General features: G+C 26.4%; 2 protein-coding genes across 7 annotated transcripts; one reads left to right on the plus strand and one right to left on the minus strand.

Moving 5' to 3' along the window:
• Positions 1-376: 376 nt before the first annotated feature.
• Positions 377-4,564, plus strand: LOC114123145 (serine/threonine-protein phosphatase 4 catalytic subunit). Of its 2 annotated transcripts, none has more exons than XM_050199624.1 (8): positions 377-529; positions 626-745; positions 829-1,053; positions 1,429-1,581; positions 3,600-3,773; positions 3,837-3,963; positions 4,033-4,222; positions 4,286-4,564. In XM_050199624.1, exons 3-8 carry the CDS (start codon positions 892-894, stop codon positions 4,413-4,415), a joined length of 936 nt encoding a protein of 311 aa, XP_050055581.1. In that variant the 5' UTR covers positions 377-529; positions 626-745; positions 829-891; the 3' UTR covers positions 4,416-4,564. The 2 variants fall into 2 exon arrangements, with proteins under 2 accessions (XP_050055581.1, XP_050055582.1); XM_050199625.1 differs by having other exon boundaries at positions 418-551.
• Positions 4,347-21,483, minus strand: LOC114123146 (neo-calmodulin-like). 5 transcript variants are annotated; one of them, XM_050199627.1, is made up of 7 exons: positions 21,326-21,483; positions 15,517-15,715; positions 14,708-14,851; positions 14,187-14,296; positions 6,481-6,571; positions 6,277-6,423; positions 4,347-5,152 (listed from the first exon to the last, which is right to left on the minus strand). In XM_050199627.1, exons 1-7 carry the CDS (start codon positions 21,326-21,328, stop codon positions 5,058-5,060), a joined length of 789 nt encoding a protein of 262 aa, XP_050055584.1. In that variant the 5' UTR covers positions 21,329-21,483; the 3' UTR covers positions 4,347-5,057. The 5 variants fall into 5 exon arrangements, with proteins under 5 accessions (XP_050055584.1, XP_027841821.1, XP_050055583.1 ...); XM_027986020.2 differs by having other exon boundaries at positions 6,277-6,333; positions 21,326-21,474; XM_050199626.1 differs by lacking the exon at positions 21,326-21,483 and adding an exon at positions 18,355-19,222.
• Positions 21,484-23,338: the final 1,855 nt, after the last annotated feature.

The raw sequence follows: 23,338 nt of genomic DNA on the forward strand, positions 1-23,338 counted from the left end.
AAATAATGGAAAAATTATCTTATGGGAATCACATTAACTAACAATGATAAATATATCTATTTCCAGAATCAAAATTGAAAAACAGTAAGTAAAGTATTTTAAGTATATTTAGATATTTGATTATATTATTTCAGCATTTATACAAACAAGACTGTCATTTTTTTTTTCAAATAATTATTCATTTTTATATACATTTCCCCCACAAGAATACGCTAAACGTTTGTTGTCTTTTTGGTAGATGATGGCCGACTGGCCGAGGGGAAGCTGTGGTGAAATAAATCAAGCGAAACGAAACCGGTTTTTTTTTTTTTTATATACGTTAATTCGGCGGGAACGTTTGTTGTGTAAATGGGATATTTCGCGGCATCCGTCGCGGTCACCCTGGTTTGCGCATGCGCACATGACATCGCGGTTAGTCCCCGCAATCGGCGTGTAAACATCCGATAATTTCACATACCTTTTTTTCGCAATTACGAGTTACGAGTTACTGGACGAGACGTCCGTTTTTGGGTTTCAACCGCCGTTATTCGTAAGTTGTTTTCGAATTTTCGGTACGGTTTCGTCTGCGTTCAACGGCCATAATTTTTCGTTTAAACTCCGTTTGTCATAATACTCATAAATTCAGTTGTAGTTACGATGGCGTGCAACATTACTGTCAACTGAGCCGTTCGACCGCGTCAGTCGGCCCCATCAGCGGACAGGAATCGCGTCCCGCAGGAGCCGTTGGGTTAAGTACCTAATGCGGGTGAGTATTCGTGGATTAGGATCTTATCAGCGATCCGTGTCCGACTGGGCTCCGACTGAGTGCGCTCATAATTACGGTCACAGCTGCAGGTGTGTATAGCAAGTCTGAACTACTGACAGCAATCATATCCCGCGCTTTTATCCCAAATGTCCAAGATGTATGAATCCAATAGCGACTTAGACCGACAGATCGAACAACTCAAACGATGTGAAATCATCCAAGAGAATGAAGTGAAGGCGTTATGCGCTAAAGCCCGTGAAATACTCATTGAAGAGAGTAATGTACAGCGTGTCGACTCTCCTGTCACTGTAAGTATAGTGTTATGATATGGCACTTGGATAAATTAATATATACATTTATTCATTCATTGCTAGATCAAATTTATATTTAACCAAACTTCACAGCAAATGGTTTTAGAATAATACCACTCATCTCAAGTGTTAATTAAAAGTGCAATTTGTCTACCTTAGTGTAGATAGGCAGCACCTTTCAATATATTATGAGCCTTGGAATTTGTATTAAATTATCTACCTGTTTAATTTTATTTTACTTGTTCAATTCTGCTTTTCTGTATATTCTAAAATTAATAGTTAAACTTAATAATAGTAGATCTAAGCATAGGTTAAATGTGATCAATATGATCATATTTACAATTTAATAATAAAAAAATAATAATGTTACAGGTATGTGGTGATATTCATGGACAATTCTATGACCTAAAAGAATTGTTTAAAGTTGGCGGGGATGTTCCTGAAAGAAATTATTTATTTATGGGTGATTTTGTCGACCGAGGATTCTTCAGTGTTGAGACATTTTTACTTCTACTTGCTTTAAAAGTATATATAAAATATTTAATTATATTAACCTGTATTTATTAACAATTTTGAATGATATATATTATTAGTTATGTTATAATAGAACATGGTGTTATATTTAAGTTTTTCTAAATTATGTGAAAATAAATATTGGAAAAAATTTATTTCTTTTACACTTATTGGTGCTGGGCAATTAATGCATATAGCATACATTTTTTAAATATTTTTTGGGATATCTCATTTACAATTTAATCTTTGTGTCATGATGTCTTGTTACTAATTTATTATAATATTATATAAATAGGAGATAAATAATTATGTAAAGTTATGAAATTGATTTTTTTTTTTTTAAAGGTGTAGTACTAGTGTTTCCAATCTGCATGAAACTTATTAACTCATGTATTATTAGGGTACTGGTTTGTTATAGCCCCGCCACTCAGGTTTGTTATCACCCCGCCATTCATATAACAATAAATACATCGTATAAATATATATACTTATATATGTATTAAAGTTAAAAAATTGAATAATTATAAATATAAAACAGTGGTATAATTAAAAATATTTATTTATTAACAATATATTCATATAATATTAAAAAAAAATTGAATAATTATAAATATAAAACAATGATATAATTAAAAATGTTTATGCATTATGTTATTCCCAAAATTCTGCTATATCTTTTAAAATGGTTTCAAATGAATCACTATTATTAGTATTATTCAGTTTTGATCACCACATAAGTACTGCCAAATACGAGTCTAAAAAATTTCTATCTGTCCCTTTACGTTTTTTGTTGCCCCAGTTAAGGTTAAGGAGGGCTGAGTGGGCTGCAGCCCTGGGGCCCAACAATTTTATGATATTTTAATAAAAAAAAAATATTTTTTTGTTTATGCATAAGGGGGGCCCCCACAATGCATTCCGCCTACGGGCCACCACACACCTAAATATAACCTGAATGACGGGGCTATAAAGTTTTCACTTGCCGCGGCGAGGCTATGACAAACCAGTACCATTATTAGTTAAAAACTTAAACTTGAAACAAATTAAATTATTATATATATCTATACTTAAGTGATTTACTAATTCATAATAGGTATATTTTGACAAAATTTAAATTTCTGAATAAATTATTTTAATTCCACAAGTAAATTTATTATAAATTGCCTAAAGTAATTTTTAAATATTAATGAAAACTTAATATTTTTAAAAATTGTCTCAGTCTTATGTATGTAAATTTTACCTTGAATAATTCCTACTAGTATTCTAGTATAGTAAATTGGCCTATTGTTAAATTTAATAAGTATTCAAATTAAATGCATTTCATAAACATTTATTGATATTTTAATTTTACAGTGAGATATATATCTATATAAAATATTACTATTATTATCATCTTTTATATTATTACTTATTTTAAGTTATAATATCAATTTGCTCTTATTCAATAATGTAAATTAGTGATTTTCAACCAGATGCAATCCTAAGTTAGGGTAAGTGAACTTAAACATTAGAAGTATTGATAAATATAAATATACTAATATGGTTCAAAAACAAATGATTAAAATGGATTACAAATTTATTAAGTTTGATGCCACTACCCTTAATTTCATTCATACCTTTAAATTTGTTAAATTAATTTAGCCTTAAACACAAAACTAATTCATCTGTTCAACATATAATGCTTTGTATATTTATAAGATGTAGACAATCACTATGTAACAGCATCTTAAGAAATTACAATCTACATTTATGTATTTTAATTTTATTTTATGAGTGTTATGACTTCACAATAATTATTAGTAGTAAAAAAATATAAAGTAAAATCGAGCTAAAAAAAAAATTATTTACCTAAAAGTATAATATTTAAATTATATAGAAGATATCAATATCTATGAATTGAAATTAATTTCTCGTAATTTATGTTGTTTACTTTAAAAATATTAAAGTTCAACAAATTTTCTGTAATACCGTTTATTTTTAATCATCTATTATTTAGTATTTTCTAGAATATAAATATTTGACTTTTGTTGCAGGTTAGATATCCTGATCGAATAACCTTGATACGTGGTAACCATGAATCCCGACAAATTACTCAAGTTTATGGTTTTTATGATGAATGTTTACGAAAATACAATAGTGTTGCTGTATGGCGTTATTGTACCGAAATTTTTGATTACCTAAGCTTATCTGCTATTATTGATGGAAAAGTATGTTAATTTATTTGTTTATTGAAACTATGTTTATAGTAATTATTTTTTTATAATATTTAGATATTCTGTGTACACGGTGGATTATCGCCTTCAATTCAAACATTGGATCAAATTAGAACTATTGATAGAAAACAAGAAGTTCCTCATGATGGACCTATGTGTGATTTATTGTGGTCTGATCCTGAAAGTAAGTCTTGAATAACCTTAACTCATAAATAAAAAAAAAATTGTTTTTTAACATACTGAATTATTTTAGATACTCAAGGATGGGGTGTGAGTCCTCGAGGTGCTGGATACCTTTTTGGTTCCGATGTTGTTTCCCAGTTTAATACTACAAATGATATAGATATTATTTGTCGAGCTCATCAGCTAGTCATGGAAGGATATAAATGGCATTTTGATGAAACTGTGCTTACTGTTTGGTCGGCACCAAATTATTGTTATCGGTAAATACTATTCTAAAAAATACATGTTATACTATTCATTCATTTATTTATTAATGTTGTTAGATGTGGTAACGTTGCGGCAATATTGGAACTTAGTGAAACACTACAAAGAGATTTTACAATATTTGAAGCAGCTCCACAAGAAAACCGAGGAATGCCAACAAAAAAACACGCAGCTGACTATTTCCTTTAAGTGTATTCTGGTTCTTAATGTATTTAATTTTAGTTCACAAAGCATAAATGAGGAATGGACATTTCACAAATTTGAATTAATTGTATTTGAAAGAATACTGACAATATAATAATGTAATTTTTTTAAAGTAAAAATACTTGTTCATAATATTATTGTTTTAATTAAGTTACCTTAACATTTTCTATTTATAAATGCCTTCCATGGAAGTAAATAGATAATTTTTATAGTTTCTTAAATAAATAGTTATAACAACTTATAACATATAACTGAATGCTTTTTACTAAAATTTATACATGAAGTAAAATTATTGATATAATATATTTTAAATATATTATTGGGTCTTAAGTTGAATTACTGATTGTACCATTAAACGATTAATTTATACATTAGACATTGAAAATGACATAAATTACTTAACAATACTACAGTATTACATTGATATAGTAAAATATGTTTGGCTTAATAGAGATCATTAGTTGGCAAAACAAAAACAGATATTGGTGTGTTTATTCCTGATAGAAATTACAAAATGGGTATGTTCTTAACATTTTAACCTAAGCTTACAAAAAATATTGTTATCATTTTTGATAATTCAATTTTAACTAAACTTATTATAATATTAAGACATTCAATTTTTCAAAACTATGTTTGAATGTCCAATTGAGGATAAATGTCTTCTTCATCTTCATCATTTTCATCATAATCATCTCCTGGTTCTCCGAGAGCATTCACAAACTCTAAAAATATAATATAGTTTTTTGAAAATGAAATAGTTTTCTAAATGAATACTAATAATTATATACTTTCTTTTTTAATATTCTAATTTTTTTTAATAATTTATTAAATGTAAAAAATATAAAAGTGTAATAAAATGATAACATTCCATTAAATAATATAAAATAGTCACTAAATGACAAAAATGTATTTGTTCATAAAATGCATAATATTCTATAATATTTTATATCAACATTGTTTTCCAGTTAATTGCTAATTACTTAAGGTTTTAACCTAAACTGGTGTTCTGTAACACATTGTATGTTGTCTGCATTAAGAGACTAAATTGTTTATGGTGTGATAAAATATGTTTTAATTTTTTGTTTAGATTTTTCATAGATAAATATTTTTTTATGAGTACAGTATTTCAAAGGCACTCAAAAATGTTATGAACTCATGTGTTTCTCCAAAAAATAGTATTTGCCTGATTTAGTGACTCCTAAATAAATTTGAAAATTGATAATCATAACAGCTTTCTTTTTTTTATCATAAGTAACATTGAGTTTAAGATAGCATACACTATAAAATTGTTACTAATTCAAAATATTATCAATTTATTAGCGTGTATAAATAATGTTAATATTACTGTGATTTTACATTCAAAGTATTCAACTAATCAATTGATTGCATTTTATTATAGAATAATCAATTAAATTAGAGACTAGAGTTGAACATAAATTAGGTATATAGTATATAATATATATTATATATATATATATATATAAGATAGTATTCATGCCATATGAACTTAAGTCCTGTAAGAGATCAGTACCTAGCCTACCGAATAAAGATTTAGATCTATCTCAATCCTATCATCATTATTTACACTGCGTTCTAATAGTAATAATATAGTGGGTATAGGACATGGGTACCTATATATAATATAACCTACTATACTATATGCCAATATAACAGCTATTTGCACTCAATCATAGGTAGGTAAATAAAAGAAAACGTGATTGTGAGACTTTGTTATACCTACAGTATATTCGATATTAATAAAGTTATTTCAAAAAACACTATACGTACTCGTATACAATAATGTAATAATAAATAAATTCGACGTCTTCGGTACTTATGTACTTACCGTAAAAATCGATTCTTCCATCTCCGTCCACGTCTACTTCCTTAATCATATCCTCAACTAGAATAAATAAAGCAAGAGAAAAAATTGTTCTAGAAATCGCGTAATATATAAAATACCTATTATAGTAGGTACCTACTACAGTATTACCTAGAATAGGTACATTTTTAATTTTTTTAATATTACATAATATATATAGTTCCTTACTTTCTTCTTCTGATAAATCTTCACCCAAACATTGAAGGACGGCTCTTAAATCCGACGCACTTATATATCCTCTGTTATGTTTGTCAAATACCTGAAACCATATAAATTCGGTTTAGTATAAATACGTTTTGTGTTTTTTGGGAAAAAACTTAGATTCATTGTATGTTTGTATACCTGGGTACTACAATTTACAAGAAAAAGAAAATGTTCTCTCATACGTATATATAGATTATAGGTACTTTTGGTACCTAATAAGTCATTATAAACACTCGGTACCTATTGGAAATTATTATATCACTATACTATAGGTACGAATTTTTTTTTTACAATATTATATAATATAGTTCCTTATAAGAAATTTGAATTAAATGCGCTACATAACAATTAGTAGACATAAATATAGTATTTTTTAGATTAAGCTTTAATTTTTTTTTTTTTTTAAATATTTACACGTAATGTTCCTGAAGTCTTCACTCTCTCTATTTAACTTACTACAGTCAAACCGCCTCAAACCATTCACGGTAAATGATATAAAATATAACATTCAAATCAGTTGGGTCTGACTACATAAACTACTGCTGAAGTAAGATAAGTCTCCTAAAAAAAGCCGTTATCCATAACTTACACACATTTGATCAGGCTCGTACACAAAAAAATTTTGGAGGGGGAGGGTTCATAAAAAAATTTACAATAATCAATATTTATAGATGAATGATGTTATAAATTAACTACACAATTATTAATTTTCGGAGGAGGAGGGGGGGGGTTGAACCTCCCAACCACCCATGTATACGTGCCTGCATTTGATGCAAATGATACAATTCTCAATTTTTTTGATTTTTCAAGTTTTAAGAAATTACTGTCTATATTCTATAATATAGATCTCCCATAGTGTTTCTACAAAGTTTAATAAGTCTCTTAATTAGCTATTATCACATCGATCAATCTACTATTTCCGCTAAAATATATGTAAAGTTAATTCTGAAACGTACTTAATGGCTATATACTACCCATTACTATAGTAAAATAATGTGCTACATTACTGTCTGATACCCTGTGTTGTATTCATGCTCTTCATTTGACTATACATTAAGTGCACAGAGTAATACTTAGATTTTACATCGTATTCCCTAAAAAAAGAAATTGTACTACTTTTAGACATCTTACGATCTTTTGACGGCATTTTGTATGAGCTTAAAAGATTTCTTTTTTCTACTTACAATTTTAATAATAAAATCTTATTTTTCAATTCGTCATATTGAAATTTACTAGAGATTTGTCCCACCATATAATACTAACTCTAAATATAATTGTCTGCTTATGAATACATGATCAATAATAAAATACACTTTCATCTTCATGCATGAAAATCAAACTTATTATACACCCCATTATGTAACTTATTATATTTTATTAACACTTTAATTTAAAATGTAAATAAACATGGACATATGGATTGCAGTTGTGAGATAAAATAAAAAAAACTAATATTAATCAAATCCAAATCACCTTAAAAAATTGCCAATAAGAAAGTAAACAACTGTGAATCTTCAGGTTTCAAATTATATATATTTATAGACTTAAACCTAAAAACAATAACTTATGAAGTCAAATGTTTTTATAAAAAAATTAAAAACCACTCATTATTCAAGTAGGTACTCATACAAATCTCTAAATCAAAAAGTAGGTCCTGTTATAATACCGGGTAATAATTTAAAACGCTTATAAGTACCTAAAGCATAAGTTATATTATGATGTTTTATTTTAAGATTTTAATAATAAGAAAAGGAATAAATAAACAAACCATTCAACTAAAGAAAGTATTACCTATCAATAAATCGTTCCTTTCTTTAAAAATATTTTTTTCATCATATCATTTACTTGTAGTCTACCCATATTCTTATTCTATCAAGATTTTAAATTACACGTAAAAAGTTATATCTTCTTGAATTATAAACATTTTTTTTTTCAAATTATTTAATGTTATAATAAGTATATCATGTATGAATTGATTTACTAAATTGATAAACATTATTAATTGATATACTGAATTGTTTTTCGAACTTATTAACAGTATTAAAAAATAAAATATATAACTATAAATATTTAGATGTCATATAAAAATATTAATCAAACACTTTACTTGTACAGTCGTACACAGTAGAAGTACACTATTGTGCCTACTTATGTAGTTATGTCTTATATGAAATTAATAGGTCCATTATTCCACTCTACATTGGAGCACTATATGGTACCTATATTAAAATAGTAATGTATAATTTTATACGCGTCATTAAATAGGACTAAAATATTAAAAATGTAAAAAAAATATTTATATTTTTTATTTTATTTATTACCTAATCTAGGAAACTTATGTAATTTCTAAAAATACTTTTTGTTTATGAATCTAAATAAGTTGTACAATTATTATTCTAAAACTATATTTATTATTTTGAACTTTGAATAGTATTATAATAATGATAACAACTGTTTATTGTATAAACGAACTTTGAATCATAATTTCTAGCGTAACATTATAATGGTTAATAGGTTATCATAGTATAATATATTAGGTACCTACCAAAATAATCGATATTTAAACAGGGAGGGTAGTCAATCCTGCTGTATAGCAGATTTCAAGTGCTCCTCCTTATTGATTAGGTCATTATAATGGATGTGTTGTATTTTATATATTTTATTATATTGTATTTTTTAATGATATTAACTACCCTCTGTAAATGAATTTGTTATGTTTTCTTATTTAGATTTTTATTTTATTCATGAAAACGTAAATAACTATACCACTTTATAATATATAATGTAAGAAATGTAACATAGACATTGCACTTGATTCTTTAATTTATTAATAAAACAGATATCTACTTAAAAAGATGAAAAAACGAATTAAAACAATTATAAACAATTATTTGCCGCGTGCCCGCTTAAATCAATTTAAAACGTAGGTATTATTTTATAAATATTATTATTTATATTTTAGTGGAGACGTGTTTTTGAAAAAATATAATAGGTATTTATAATGCGATTTATTTATGTACAATTTATAGACATAATTTAATATTTTACCATTATTAATATAGGTACGTATTTAATAAAAATTATAATATTAAAATTTTAATATGTCCCCCCCTTGATCCTCTTAAAGACACTATTGGCTATAAGTTAACCATACCCGCTGAATAATATGGTTTAAATTGAAATGTAGTACAAAATATTAGCTCAAGTCCGCTATGTGCAGCGGAACACTAGTGTTTCGTGAACTTGCCTTAAATATTATTGAAAGTATGAATCATTCATTCATTCATGCATAATATAAATACTATGATATATAAGGTGCCTAGGGAATTTTACAAAACACTCAAGGTTAGGTTATTACTTTGAACAAAAAAATGTTAAGAACCACTGCCTACGGTTTGAATATTACTGAATTACCTACAACAAAATAACAAAAATCGTTATTTTTCATTTAAATATTTAATTACATCAACATTTTATAATATTCAAACGTTTATAAAAATAAATGTTAATTAACGTTTAACTTTTTTTTTTAATTTCAGTAAGAAGAATTTATAAAGAACCTTGTAAATTAATGTATTTTTAACAAAAAAATAATTTTTAATTTTCGTAATTTGGCAATAAATAATAATCATGAAAAAAAATTGTGACCATGTATTTTCATTCCTATTTTTTAATTTCTGTAAAAACAGCTAATAATAAATAGTAACTGGTATTATGTGGTATCACATTTTCAAATTATTAATTAAAACAACAATTTTATTTTCTTTAAATTTAAAAAAAAAAATCGATTATTCCAAATTCCTATATAAATAGTACAATAAGAACAACAATATTTTGCAAATTACATCATGTCCATTTAGAAACAATATCAATATATTTTGTGAACATTCAAAGTTACTACAAATTATTATAGAATTGTATATTATTCATTTACGAATAACAAAAATAATAAAATAAATAATCGCTTCCGTCGAAACTATAGTGTTACGCAGTACAAAGCCGAAAAATGTTATTTGCAACTAAAAGGTCTTTTATTGTAAAAATAGATCTACTTATATAATTGTAAAACTTATAAAATGTGTATTTCTTTGTTTTGAATCTGATTTCATAAACATTGAATATAAATTATAAACAGTGGATATTATGGGCCCCAATGTCTGTGTCTACTATAATGGCATTACAAACATTACAAACATCAAAAATCTAATAGAAGATTCAAGATACATTATAGGATTGAAATGTTACTACAAGTGATAATCCAATTTCATACCTTCATATAATTTAATATTATTATTCAATTTTGGGTACTTAATGCCTGTAAAATAAATATCGTGAGGTACATTAATATCTCTACCCATACAATATGCCCCAACCAAAGTTTAATCTTCATTATGAGTCATGACTAACGAATAATGATTCGTGACCCGTGGTTCACTGCAGGTGAACCATATACTTATCTCTAAATACAGTATCTAACTAATAGTCTATCTATTAGTACTTTTTTAAAGTATTTAGTAAATATTTATTATAACTATCGAATTCATATTTATATAATACAAAAACAACTGAATGAGTCTCATTGCAATAGTTTTATTTATTATTTATTTATAAATTATATAGTGTATAAAACTAATTTTTGACAGTCTGCGAGCCCTCGTAGTCTTATGCACTACAAAATCTTTCATTTAGTGCCTCTGACGAACAGTGGAATGAATTATGAATATATTATGATATAAATTATTTAAAACCGTTCTGCTCAATTTGTGATTACTAATTATCCATTCGAAATCTGCAAGGCATCATTATAATATTCTTTTATAAAACCCATAAAGTATAACGAACGTTATATTTTTAAACCTCATCAAAAAACATGGATTTTGTTTGATATATTTTTATTTTTACAATAATTGGTTATGATTTTAATTTTAACCGTTTGAAATACTTCGTTTTACCGTTGAACCCTTTTTATAATTAAAATACATAATATTTGGCGTATTAAAAAATACCAACTGTTGTATTGTTTATTTTTTTTTCATTATAATATTTCTGGTTCAAAAAAACTTTAAAAGTCACCAATTGATAAATGAATGTTTTTTTTTTTATATTTTCTTCATATAGTTAGAATGAAAAAAAAACTTTCTAGTTTATAATTTAAAAGAAAAATCTTTAAATATTAAACTATTTCGAAACAGACATATAAAAACTTTATTTGCTTTTATTTTAAAATCATTGAATGTATTTTCAAAAGTTTTAATACAACTGTTTGTTAATAATATTATATATATAAAATATACATAAGTACTTAATGTTGTACTTGAAAAGTTCTCTAAGCGTTTAAAGGCGTTTGACATGTAAATAACAAAAGTTCTTATAATATCTACCTATTTATTTTGTATTATAAACTCTACGCTTCAAAACACGAAATTAAAAAAAAAAAATGAATTTTCGATTTGAAGAAAACGTATCAAAGTTAACTGAAAACCTACTTTACAAAATACCAGTTGTGATGATATCTGCAGTTATCATTTTCATAATACCTATCATAGTTTAATTTTACCTTTATTTATTTTAGATAATGACTATTGAAATATACCCACCGCCTAAAACATAGTTTATGAATATAATAATATTATATTATACGTATTCAATGGTTTTATCTTAGATTTGTAGTTTTAATAATAATTTATTCATAATATGGATTTTAAATATTGTAAGCATTTAATATCAATAATTTTCTGTGCAGATTTTCACTAGTACAAACTTAACTACCTTTGTAAGAATCACATTGTAAGTGCTTTATACGATTGTGTGGTTTTGCTGATCGTTCGAATCGATTTCTATTATTACACTTACGCGTCTTTGAATTTTGAAAATCGCATTTTTTTTCTATTTATTATTGACGATGTACATATAACGTGTTTAAAACAATTAGTTTTGTATTTTTATACTTCAACGTTATCACAAAGTACCTATTCGCGGTTACGGTACGATAATAATTATTGTTCAGAAATAATCTACTCGGAATAGCGTAATATCATATAAGTCATAACTCGTACAGAATTACGGTAATCGAATATTAAAGTGTCATATTTTATTACAACAGTTTAGTATTTCATCGCGATTACAATTTACAAGCAAATATTGTTTATGGGTAGGTACTTGCGGCCTACGAATTATGGCATGACGTAATTGTGGTGTATAATAATAATATATGAACTGTACGTACAACTTTTCGATCAAATCTATCAATTATTATTATTGTTAATGCCTAAAGCAGGTAGGTATTATCACGGTAAACAAATAAATCATTGTTTGAAATATAATATAATCCTGGAAAGTAATAATTTTATTTCTGCAGTTCATGATGTTGGCACTAAATTCGTTTCAATAGTTATCGGCATGCAGTGGTTCAGAGTGCGTTGAATATTTTATAAGACCAACCTCGGAGTCAAAAGCCAAAAGTTGTATTGTTCTGGACTTTAATGTATGCATTTGTTTACCCCCGGGACGTTAAACCAAAGACCTCGTAAATAAAATAGTATTAAATATTGTATTATCATTGTATACTCCCATATTATATATATAGGCTAATGGTTATAAAACCGTGGTATACATGTATATACCTTGCTTTCGGTAATAATGTGTACGCGTCGTTGATCGTTATACACATAATACACATACCGTGCAACGAACAGTTTATCTTTTATATCTTTCCTACATTTTTAATGGCTTTTTAAATTTAATATAAAAGTATACGCTTGTTTTATTTTTCAAACCTAAGTGATGGCCGCAACACAATATTACATTATACGTGTACGACGCAAGGAAACACGAAGATCAAGACATAAAATATATTAATAACGTATAAAACGCTACGTATACATATATTGTGGCAGAAACGATCGAGTGAGATCATATTATTATAAGCTTATGTATAGGTTCCATAATGTCGTCCTCGTAAGTTAAACTCAAACATCATGTGTGTACACTGTAAATATACGCCAATCTATTGTTTGTCAAAGCTTTAAAAACGTGTTGGTAATAAATAACCTATCGTCAAAACTCAAAAATAAATTAGGTATTTCGAACTGTAATTTCTATAAGTGAAAAAAAAATGTTTTTTAAGTTCAATGCGATCAATAGGTAATTCACGACGGTTTACTGTTTTACTGGTAACCATAATATTATTATCTATAGGCTACAGGTACATTGTACATTTAACGATTAATATTTTCATTTAAATATAGTTGTATTTCTTTAGTATTATCGACAGTATAAATTCTACTTGCTTAATATTAATACTGTACAGTATATTATCATTTTAAATTAATACACTATTGTCTATTAACACATGACATCATGATGTCATAAAATAGTAAATATCATATACATGTTTTCATACATTTGTTTATGTTTTTCTCTCTAGATAATCACAAATTACCGCCACTGAGTACCTATTTTAATTTATATATTTAAAACGTATTGGTATAGGTATGTATAAAATAGGTGACTATAGGTATAATATAATTTTATATTGTGAAAATTTTAGACTATTAAAATTTATAAATTTTATAATTATTATATTTAGATTTCTAATTTATTATTAACTATTAAAACCACTTTTAGTATTGAATATAAAATAATTAATAATATATCATATTTAAACGTACCCTAAATGCGTCTCGGAGTTCTTTTTCCTCTTGATCTGCTGTCTTTTCTGCCGTACCACCCATATTGTACACAATTTCCACAAACTCTTGAAAACTGAAAGCTCCATCGCCTGTAACATTGTAGAACATAATAATAGTTATACATTTCATTAAATGTTCGATATAATTTGTTAATCACTTATTAATAATTGTTTTTATTAAGCGATGAAAAATTAAAAACATTATAGGTTATAGTAACCTACACAACATAAACGTCATACAATTTATATTGTAACATCACAGTTTATTATAAAAAATTATTTTTACGCGAATAACTAATTTATGATTTTAATATAAATATATTTTTATTTCGCCTAGAGGCTAAAATCAATAGTTATATTTATGAAATATATTTTGTTAATATAGTCTGACGTAATTTGAAATTAATCATTCAAGTTTGATTCGGTTTGATTTTTCAACCCTAAATGTTCAACCCTCTTATTTTAAAATATACATTAATAAAATCAAGGAATAATATATACCATCAATATCGACTTCTTGTAACATTGTTTCCAATTCTTCTTCTCTAGCGAACTGTCCAAGACTCCGCATAACTCGACCCAATTCCTCTTTAGTGATGCTGCCATCACCGTCTTTATCAAATAACCTAAATGCTTCTTGAAATTCTAAAACGGAGATGCCAAATCTATTAGTTTTATTTTTTATAAATATTAATATTATTATTAGGTATCTAAAAATAATATTAAAAAACCTCGAAAAATGTAAACAAAAAGAACATTGTTTTTGATCACGCTATACGTATAATGTTATAAGTTTTGTAATTTAATGATAAATAGTCGTTTAATTTGAGTACAAGCGATTACATTAAAGAGTGCAAAATTAAGTATAATTAGTAGTTGTCCACTTATTTCGATAAATTCGACCCCAGAAGGATTATATATTTACGTTCACTGTAAAAATAATACTTTCCTAGCAAGTAATTAATTAAATTAGGTACACATAACACAAAGTTTAATCGTGATGTTTTTTTTTATATTTTAAACCGTTTTACCGACACATCGAAGATTAAGTTTAAATTTAATTTTTAATTCCTTTAAGCACAAAAACCTTTAAATGATTATAACTGCATATGCTGCAATATAAAAACAATATACAATTTACATAATATTATAATTTACATTTTTGTATTAAATCGCATGTATCAAATTCAAACGATTAATAAGTAAAAACATTTATTTTCGTGTACTATTTTTCGAAGCGTAATCTTCATAATATTATATAATATTGTTATTGTGTTATTTTTTGGTTTTTTTTTTATATAGCATGTCACCTTTCATTTGTGCTTTAGTAACGTGCACTAAGTTTCTATCGGTAGGCTGAGTGGGTTGTGGATGTACTTGGATTTCCGTTGGTTTTTCATTGATTGTGGGTTTCGGAGTGGTGCCGTTCACTACATTATTACTGTGGTGTTTCGTTACCGTTGGTTGTGCGCTTACATTCTGTGGCATTTGTTCATCTATTTGCCGATTCTATATATGATACATTTACAGTACAACAAACTACATATTCAAAGGTGATATAAAAAATGACTAACCATACTTATTAAAACATTATATTACTATATAGTATAATATTATAAGACAATCCCTTTTTATATACTTTTACAGTTTTACGTACCTATAATTTATCGCGTGATGAGTGGCGAATAAAACATTTTGCAGTTAATACACAATCAATTAAAAACGTACAACTATAATAATATTTTATGTTTAATAGTGAACATTAAAATATTTATTTACAAGCAATTGAGCAATTCATAATTAATGATTTCATAACATAGGTTCGATCTATATAAATTTATTTGTGCCTTGTGTGTTTACGACTTTTAAGAGTGTATAGGTAAAACGAATAAGATACTTCTGTTTCTGATATTGGCATTCTTAAATCTTTATCAGTAAATCTACTAATCTTAGGTATACATCTAAAGTCTTGATATATCTAGAAAAATTCTAGAAAATTATCTCATCCTTCTTACATGATTGAATATTGAAAACTATAAATTTACTTTTATGAACATAGAATATTCTGCGGCATTTGTCGATAAATTATAGTATCTAACATTTTCCGACCCATAAGTTTATACACGGGAAAAAAATCGTGAGACATGAAATGCGTTGTACCTATTATATAGCCCATTCTCTCATTAATCATGATTATTCTAAAAACAGAAAAACAATGTATTTACATATTTTATCATAAGTTACGTATACAGACCCACATTACGTATCATATAAATTCTCGTATTTATTATATGCAAAATATTTATATTAATATCATTTTTAATTGCTATACAATAAAAAATTGATAGGCAATATAACGTAATTTTACAATCCCTGTGTTAATACTTTATAATTATTAATAAATTAACGTTTGATTATGTTGTACTTATTTTAATCGCCGTGTAGTAGACGATTAACCAAGCATGATCATCGCCTTTTTATCCTTAAATAATTTATTGCCAAGTTGAGTATACCTAAAATGTATTTTGTGTAGTGAATATTATCACGTAAATATAAAAGATTTTTTTTTTTAGTACTTAGTGCTTCTATAGCAATAATATAATCGACAAGTCATGGTTTTTAAACTGTTGTTATTACGGAAAGATTTATAAATATAAAGTTATTACAAACTGAGAAAGTGAGAAACGATTGTATATATAAGTACCAAAGAATAGATACCCAAAATATCATATAATTAGTATAGAATACGACCACAAAGAATAAACGAGATTAATGCAATGGAAAGAAAGGTCAATTTAAAACTGTCTATCACTTTATTTATTTCGTACTTATATGAACATTTGTTGGATGATATTAAGTATTGTGAGTTGTGCCCTAAGGAACAATACACAGTTAATATTAAAAATAAAGATGATTTATATGTATATTTTTTTTTATATAAAATGGCAAAAAAAAATTAAATTCATAAATAACTATCCCAATTAAACTGATGGTTCAAATATTAAAATAACAACGTAATATGTAATGTATATTTTTAATTTTACCTTAAACATTATATTTTAATTTGGTTTTTGTTACGATAGCAAAAATAAATTTACATTTATTATAGGTATATACTCGTATTATTCTCAAACGTAGATTAATTAATTAAGAACTTCATTAAATAGTATTAAAAGCTTTTCTTTATTTAGGTACCTATTAAACCTTTTAAATGCTATTCAACCCTAAAGCGTTTATCTTATTTCATCATAATTCACACTCGCAAACCTCTATTAATCTCTATCTCTAAGCCATACTGTCTTACTCTTACATCATAATATATACCCACATTTAATGTAAACATTTTTCTGTTAAATTTGATAAAATGAAATTTTTAAACTATATTATGTGCAAATAGTAAAAATTAAATCATTTAAAACGTTTGTAAAAATAATTAATATTAGGTTTAAAAAGATAAGTTTTCTATGATGCCTTAAATATTTCATAAACATCTCGAATCCTTTACTAAATTTGAAATATTCAAAAATATTTTTAGAACATAATTGTGTTGTGAAAGACAATGCAATTTTATTTATTAATTTTAATGTAATTATTATTTTTAATTATTTCGACAGTTATCATATCAAATGAAAGAGCATGGTTTCAAACCGAACCGTCCTAGACCCAATTAAAAACAATGTTAGGATAAAATTCAAATACTATTCATTGTTCAAATATAAATGTCTGTGCCAAATAAAAAGACATAGATATTACAAATGTTCATTTATATTTCCTCGTTGTATAACTATGTGATTATGTAATGTATAAAACTATAAAATCATATTAAATATTTTTAATTATTAAACTCTTCAAAATTTAAATTTGAATTTAAGACTTTTTTTATAAATTCATACTATTAAAACTGTGTGAGGAATAATATTTGTCATAATATTATATTTGAAAAATGTTAATGATGTGCTTAAAATAAACATAAAAATTAATTTCCATAATCGTGCTAATTAAATTTTAGTTTTGAGTACCTACCTAAAATGTAATATAACTCATTAGTTAAATCAATATCTACATATAATTAAATTGTATTATAATATTATACATATTTATCGATACATTATATACATAAAAACGTTATATCAATTAAATGTACTCACGACAAAATTCCTTATTTGGTTCACCAACGGGGAAGGCGAAAAGTATTTTTCAAATACCGATGATATTTTACCATCCATGTTAATTATTATTTATAATATGCGTGGTATACAACGAACGATGTTTACTCAAACGAGTAAAACAAATTTTTTTTTTAGAATATAAAATAGAATATGTACGATTTGCGCGCTTGAAAAACACGAGAACTGCGACGACGATAAACCTGTTTCTTTTTTTTCCAATTTACTCGTATTATATTTTAATAATTTTTGACTTAGAAATTTATCTTCTGCCTCTCTCTTTTCGCACGTGCTAATGTTTTACGTCAGATGTGTATTATCAAATCAAAACGATAAATATATACCCATACGTTTTTCTGTACGATAAATTAATATTATATAATTAAAAATAAATAAATAACCCGATCGTGATGACGATAATAGTGTGCGGTGTACGACTTAATATTAAAGTGTGTGATGATAATATTATTTGTGTACTCGGTGCCGGGGCAGGATGTCGCGTACTACGGATATAATATAGTGTCGCGATATAGAGAGAAGTTGTGCGGTGTTCACGTACTCTGATGGTCTTTTGCCGGGTCCCGGGGATGCTGCATGACGACTACTGCACGAGCGTTCTCGAAATCGCGTCGGGCGATATAACGCTCACGCGGCGGCGGCACACGCACACCGAGTTTATCCGAAACCCGGGGGGTTTTTTTTTTTTAAAACGAAAAATCGCATGCGCTCTTTTCTCTCTCTCACTCTCTTTCACTCGCACCCTCCCGCTAGCCCGTTTTTCTACGCCGCCTCTGCCGAAAGGGTAAAGGAGAGTGTTTCCATCATCCTCATCCCCGTCCGACCCACCCCTCCCGATATATCGAATTTTCAGCGGCAGTGTCGGCGACGACAAATCTTCGTGCAATCGCCGACGCACCACGCCTTATACCGCCGTCACTGCTCTTCTCTCGTTCGGTATATATATATACTTAAAGTTTATGTATGTATAAAATATAACACATCGCTGACCAAAATTGTATAATATTATATAATATTACTTATTATTCATACGAACCTTATCATAGTAGATGATGATTTTTTTTCTCTGTTCCCCATTATCGGCCCCACATCGCCTTCTATACTATATATAATAATTCGACTATATTTCGCGTAGTAATATTGTATAAATATATATATAACATTTTCATCCCTTTTAGCTTATAGAAGTATAGTCAGCTATGTATGTGAGAGTAAGTTTTTTATTTTTCACTTTTTTCGTTCAGTATTTTTTTATTTCACGCTCGCACGCTCGAAAATCGATTACCCAAACAGACGACACTAATATATTATATACATTACACACACGTATAACTCAACAGTCGTTATTACTTATATATATATATATATAATACGATGTGTTGTTATAGTATATGTTAGTATAGTATATGTCTACATAATCTCGTACAATGTACCATAAGTGTATATTAACTGTACCTATATATAATATATATATACGGAACCTTTTTTTTTATTAAATATTTCTTCACACCGACGATATAACACAGGCTAACAACGATCTGTTGTCGATTATTTTATACAATACCTACTATATGTGACGTACGCGTCTGCTACAGTAATTTTATTTTATGTCGTTCCGAGAGCTTTCGCGCACAGTAACTTTTAATAATACTATCTCGGTCACGCCACTTAATATACCATATATAATATTATATGTATAAGACGCGATTTTTATTCATTACGTATCGTTGCAGCTTATAATACAACGACTGTTGCACCTAAGCATACGTTATCTACTAAAATTAGAATTTTAAATTAAAATTTTTTTACTAATTGTGTATAAAAAATATATTGAATAAAAGGTAACGCCCTTCGTCTACTCATCTCTCAATTGATTTTCTGTTAATAAATATATTCATGTTACCACTATATATAGTATAATCCTTGAAGTTTTGTAGGATTTTAAAATTACTAAAAATATATTTTATCAAGTTAACACAATAGTCATATTATATTCCTATGATGCTCAACTTAAATGTTCTTAACTTTTAGTATACCTGTTCAATATAAAAATATGTTAAGAGGATGCTATAATACTCACAAGTGTTTTTCCTGTCGTACACTCGTGTGACATAAAAATCTATACATACTGGATTCTTACTACAGTTTATTTATAGTTAATATTACAACGAATGAAAAAAGGTATTATTGAATTTGTATAGAGAAGAGTATAAATTAAGGTATACATGAATTTGAAATGATTATGTATTAGAATTAAGTAGTTTTTAAACAAAAATATGAAAACAAATTCTTCGATCCGACACAGTTTATATTCTCTTCTATAAATTCTCTATTAGTCAAATATGTAAATTTAGTCTAATATCAACTATAAATAAACTAAATAATAATCTGATACGTAGATCTGCTATGGTTCTTGTGTGTAAAGCAGAGGAAACACACGTGTATGTAACTTCTTTTATTAACTAATTAGTAATTATATAAAGCATATTTTTTTTGAAAAACAAAAAAATGTGTTCTAGTAAGTACACAACGAATTAGAGCTTAAAACAAAATACACAAAACAATTAATTTACACAATACAATTTTGTGTAACGTATAATATGTCACATACTTCATTATAAATGTTATAGTGTAATATCAACTTTATATAATTGCTAATTGTACGTGTTTTTTTAAGTTAAATTAGTTTTTTTCATATTTAATTGTTAAAACGAATAAAATTCTTATATTCTGAAAAATTGGTTTTATTTAAAATTGTTTGAAAACTTGGTTAACGATTAACATAAAAGTATCTAATTATTACAGTAATATTTTTTTCACAAATAAATACGATATAAAAATCAATTTAAAAATAATAAAATAGAATAAATAGACCTGCAGTCAGTTAATTATAGTGATCGGTTATTAATTATTATAGAAAAAATGTAAAACTTACCATTATGAGTTATAATTAATTAAAAATCGACAAGACACAAGAATAATATACAAAACCTATAACGAACTGTTAATTATTTAACTTTAACTGCAGATATGTATTGAATGTTCTAGTTTCATAAAATTAACAATATTACGCGACATAAATCTACGTACCTACATCGTTTGAAGAGTTATACGACTGCGTTTATGTTTGTCTTTTGACAATTATGTGATTACATATACGATACCGCGTATGTTTGCAAGTGGATCAAATTTATCTCTAAAAAAAATATTTTTAATAAATAAACTATTCATTTTTTTTGTTGTTGTTGTGTGGCTTATATTTCTCCAATCACGACAAATCACGCTATATTTATGTGAATGTGATACAAACCTATAACATATTATAAAAGCCAGGTACTTGTGTAGACAACACATTTTAATAAATTTGTATCATTCAAACTCGATATGGATTATCTTTTATATTATTATTATTTACAGAACACTTTTGCTTTACTTTTATATAACAACTAGATGTATACTTATATATTATACAATATACTTGTTTACTTGTTTTACTTGTACTGTAAGTTGTTAAATAATTTATTTTTACAAAATGTATTAATTTTTTATTGGGTTTACGGCGTTAACCTTACCTATGCACAAGCAACAAGTCAAATTGATGATTATATTTGAGTCTTAAAACAATAGACTTTCGGCTGATAATAAACTAGAAGATCACAATTATTACTATAAGTTATATTATGCACAGTACAGCTGTATACCTAATTATAAATATAAAATGTCTTAAATATTAATTAATGATAATAATAATATATATTAATATTTTTTTATTAATTTTCTAACTCATTATATTGATTAAGAATATTTTTGTATATTTTAGGTTCATCAGTTTCAACATTATATAATAAATAGAAAAACATCGTTTATTGTTTCAACTTATGAGACACATATTTTAGGTATGTAAATCGTACACAATCAATATATTATTTTTATGACCGGAGCTAGTTGTCACAGTTGTTTCACCAGCTAATTTTTTTTCAAGACAATTAATTTTTTTAAACGCTGTTTGTCATATTATTCAAAATACTTGATATCAATGATATCCGTTCTCTATATTAAGAATATACTTATAAAAATCACACTAATTAAGTCAAAATACATTTTTAAACATTTTTTTTTATGTACAGAATTTGTAACAACCATTTTTACTTGAGGGTTCGTTCTTCTTAACAAATATTATAGAAATATTTATTACTTATTTATCATATTATATACCTATTTAGTTATTATTATCAGTTTTTATAATTTTCGACCAAAATAGTTACGATACTTACTTCATACCAAAAAACTTGTTTCTAGAGCTGTTAATTGTTTCAACACTTCTAGCCTCGATTTATTAATAATGCAAATAGCAAAAACTCATCAATCTATGCTTGTATAACAAAAAATGTTTTTGTTTGTTCAGTGTGTCCGTCAACACTATTTCAAGGTTATTTCAAGGGAAAATCCTATTTCAAATTCTATGTACATTTTCTAGCTGCATTAAAACCAGTACCAACGGGTATAGGTATATATATAGTTTAATATAGGAGATGTTGCTTTTAAAACTATAAACGATTTTTTAAATATCTTCGAAACTTAAACTTTATGTTTTAGACGTGATAACATTTTCAAATTTGAAATCAATAATACGCATTCCTATTGCGCATCACTCAGAATCTAAATGTGTTACAAATGTTGCGTGCCAACTTTAGAGTACAGGAATAGTAAATCAAAAATGCGATTGCAGAATTAGAACAACTTGCAGTTGTCGTTAAATTCTTATTACTAATTGTCCGAATTTAAAAGGGAAGAATAATTATCGATTATTAATGAATAAACCTAGATGATTAACTTTCGAAAAATATTTTAAATGAACATTTTTTTAGAAAAAAAACTGGATCTTATGATAATGTCTAAATTAACCTGGCCCTTTAAATCTATCATTAATCTCTCAAATTATTCACTG

This window comes from Aphis gossypii, chromosome 2 (assembly GCF_020184175.1).
Source record: "Aphis gossypii isolate Hap1 chromosome 2, ASM2018417v2, whole genome shotgun sequence".
NCBI classification, from domain to species: Eukaryota; Metazoa; Arthropoda; class Insecta; order Hemiptera; family Aphididae; genus Aphis; species Aphis gossypii.